General features: G+C 32.7%; 2 protein-coding genes across 2 annotated transcripts; one reads left to right on the top strand and one right to left on the bottom strand.

Annotated features, from left to right (window-relative positions):
• Window positions 1-6: 6 nt before the first annotated feature.
• Window positions 7-1,421, bottom strand: LOC109222720 (F-box/FBD/LRR-repeat protein At5g56420-like; the record flags this gene model as incomplete). Its single annotated transcript, XM_019387038.1, has 2 exons — window positions 124-1,421; window positions 7-12 (listed from the first exon to the last, which is right to left on the bottom strand). Coding segments are annotated over exons 1-2 (834 nt in total), but the record flags the coding sequence as incomplete, so codon positions are not given.
• Window positions 1,422-1,534: 113 nt separating this feature from the next.
• LOC109222719 (transcription factor UNE10-like) lies at window positions 1,535-2,563 on the top strand (the record flags this gene model as incomplete). Its single annotated transcript, XM_019387037.1, has 3 exons — window positions 1,535-1,616; window positions 2,023-2,088; window positions 2,254-2,563. Coding segments are annotated over exons 2-3 (349 nt in total), but the record flags the coding sequence as incomplete, so codon positions are not given.
• Between the last annotated feature and the right edge of the window lie 7 nt (window positions 2,564-2,570).

Genomic DNA, 2,570 nt, shown 5'->3' with positions numbered 1-2,570 from the left:
ATAATCTCGACACTAGATCCAATAAATAAATGAATATATACATGTCAATTATCAAGTTTCAACAAATACTGAATAACAAAGAAATTGTGCGAAAAATTAACTCAAAAAAAAAAAAAAACTTACTGGCCTCAAACTGGTGCACCATTCGAGCAGCTCTTTGCTGTTGGTCCGGAGAATCCGAAGGTTTGGACAGGCAATATGAGATTTTTTGGAAGAGTAACAGGAATTAGGTTCAAACACCAACTCAGTCAGGCTTTCAGATACTAAAGTAAATTTCATTATATCAATATCTTTAATCTCTATTATCTTGAGTTTCTTATGCTGAATATCAATATTAAGCTTGCTACAAGCATGAAGGCACAGATTCTCCAAGGAGGTACAATTACGAACGATGTCGTTTAGGGTTTCATCCTTTAAATGGATAGCGATGAGTTTTAGGGTTTTAACATTGACACAACCTTTAAAGGGGGAAGCATTGGACAGCACATATTCTTTTAGCTCCACCACTTGAAGAAATCTACCATGGAAGATGCTTCCTGGTAAAGACGATTGGTAACTGTTTTTATCACAATAAATTGAAATCCCTTGGAGTCTTTTTTTGTTTTTAAGATGCTTTATCCATCGTTTCATGTTGTTATTTGAAGTATTCCAATATCGTGGGAGATTATGCATGTGAAGAAATTCGAGATTTTTTCCAACTTGTGATGAAAAAATCTTGTCGACAAGTACTCGATCTTGTGGCAGATTCAACGAAAGGCGAGATAAAAACTTCCAGAGGAATCTCCAACGTTTTGAAAAAATGCTTGTTGCTACGGCTTCTTTTGTAGGAAGATATGAGATTACTGAACATAAGAGGTGTTCAGGAAGATTGCTAATGAAGTCAGGAGAAGCCTCTACTACTACTTCCATTATTTCCAACTTTTTTAAAGAAAAAATCGGCAGAAAATACATATACGGCTATATATTGAGTTTAAGTTGAGAGTGTAAGAAGTATTTACATAAAAATATTTGACTCTTAAATCCAGAATATATTTGGTATTGGTCTTAGAAAAGGTAGTCTTTTTGTTTCCCTCTAGGACTAGGAGACTACTTTCTTGATTTTAGGAAGACCTTAATTAACATTGATTCTCCAATTATTCACTTTCTATAGTTATATACTTGAACTAGGACTGTTACTTTTAGATAGACATCGTATCTTTCAGTAAAAGAATTGTAATTCCAAAAATAAGATTTTATTCCAGCTGAAGGAATCTTTTATACTTTAGTGAAAAGGAAAAAAAAAATACTAGTCAATACCTACTGATAAATGTACAAGAAAATTTCGTTAATTACGTTATTTTACAAAAAAAATTGTTAACTATTCTTTACTCCTCTTTCATTTAAGTATTCTCTCAAATTGATCTCATATAACTTCCGTCCCAAGAAAGAAGGTTTTATATATATATATATATATATATATATATATATATATATATATATATATATCTCATCAAACTCTGAGTCCATATTGGATCATGACTTTGTGACAGGAAAACAAGGAGGAAGAACGTGAAACAAAAGGCTCCAACACGTTAAGACGCAGCCGAACAGCTGCTGTTCATAATCAGTCGGAGCGGGTATGTTGGATTTAATGCACCTTAATTATAGGGATGAATACCTTAATATAATATCAGAAAAATAAGGTAATGAAACAGTACTATCTCCTGTCCCATATAAACTGAATTTATCAAAAAATATTTGACATTTAAGGGACAAAATAAAAAAGGATACTACTACTTTTTTCTGCAAATTCACTTTTACTGCACCAATTAGTTAAATGTTAAGTAGGCCAGATGTTTAAGATAGAAATAGAGCAAATTTTAGACAAAATTAATAATACTCTTATACTTAAGGTTATCATTATCTTTCTTAGGTTGTATACAAAAATCTTAAAAGATGGATAATATGGACCAAAAATATTTAACTATGCAGAGGCGTTATAATATGATGTACTAATTAATTCACATTTTTCTTGGGGTTTAGAGACGCCGAGATAGAATCAACGAAAAGATGAAAGCTCTGCAGAAGTTGGTGCCAAATGCAAGTAAGGTGAGTTAGCTACAACATATATATGTAATGTCACACTGATAAATGAAGACAATTATTGCGTGATTATCTTTTTGGTGACCTGATAGTTGTTAAAAGTTAATTATTTTATGTTGTTAGTGTATAACAATTAAACTAATAACTTAAGGGTTATTGTGGATTATACAGACAGATAAAGCATCAATGTTGGACGAAGTCATAAAGTACTTAAAGCAGCTTCAAGCACAAATTCAGTTAATAAGCAGTGCAAGAAACATGGAGTCTCAAATGATGATGCAATTATCTCTAGGAATGCAATTACCACATATTCAGATGCCTTTGCTAGCAAGAATGGGCACGGGTGTCAATCTTGACATGACATCAGGAATGCTTAACAATATGACAGCTAATTTAGCTCGAGCTGCTGCTGCTGCTGCAACAACTCCTCATCAGTCCCTTAATGCTCCCTTCATTTATCCAACCTCAATTGCTACTTCCTGTCCTCC

The sequence above is a fragment of the Nicotiana attenuata genome, unplaced genomic scaffold (assembly GCF_001879085.1).
Source record: "Nicotiana attenuata strain UT unplaced genomic scaffold, NIATTr2, whole genome shotgun sequence".
NCBI lineage: Eukaryota > Viridiplantae > Streptophyta > Magnoliopsida > Solanales > Solanaceae > Nicotiana > Nicotiana attenuata.
This window is presented reverse-complemented; position numbering and strand designations above follow the sequence as displayed.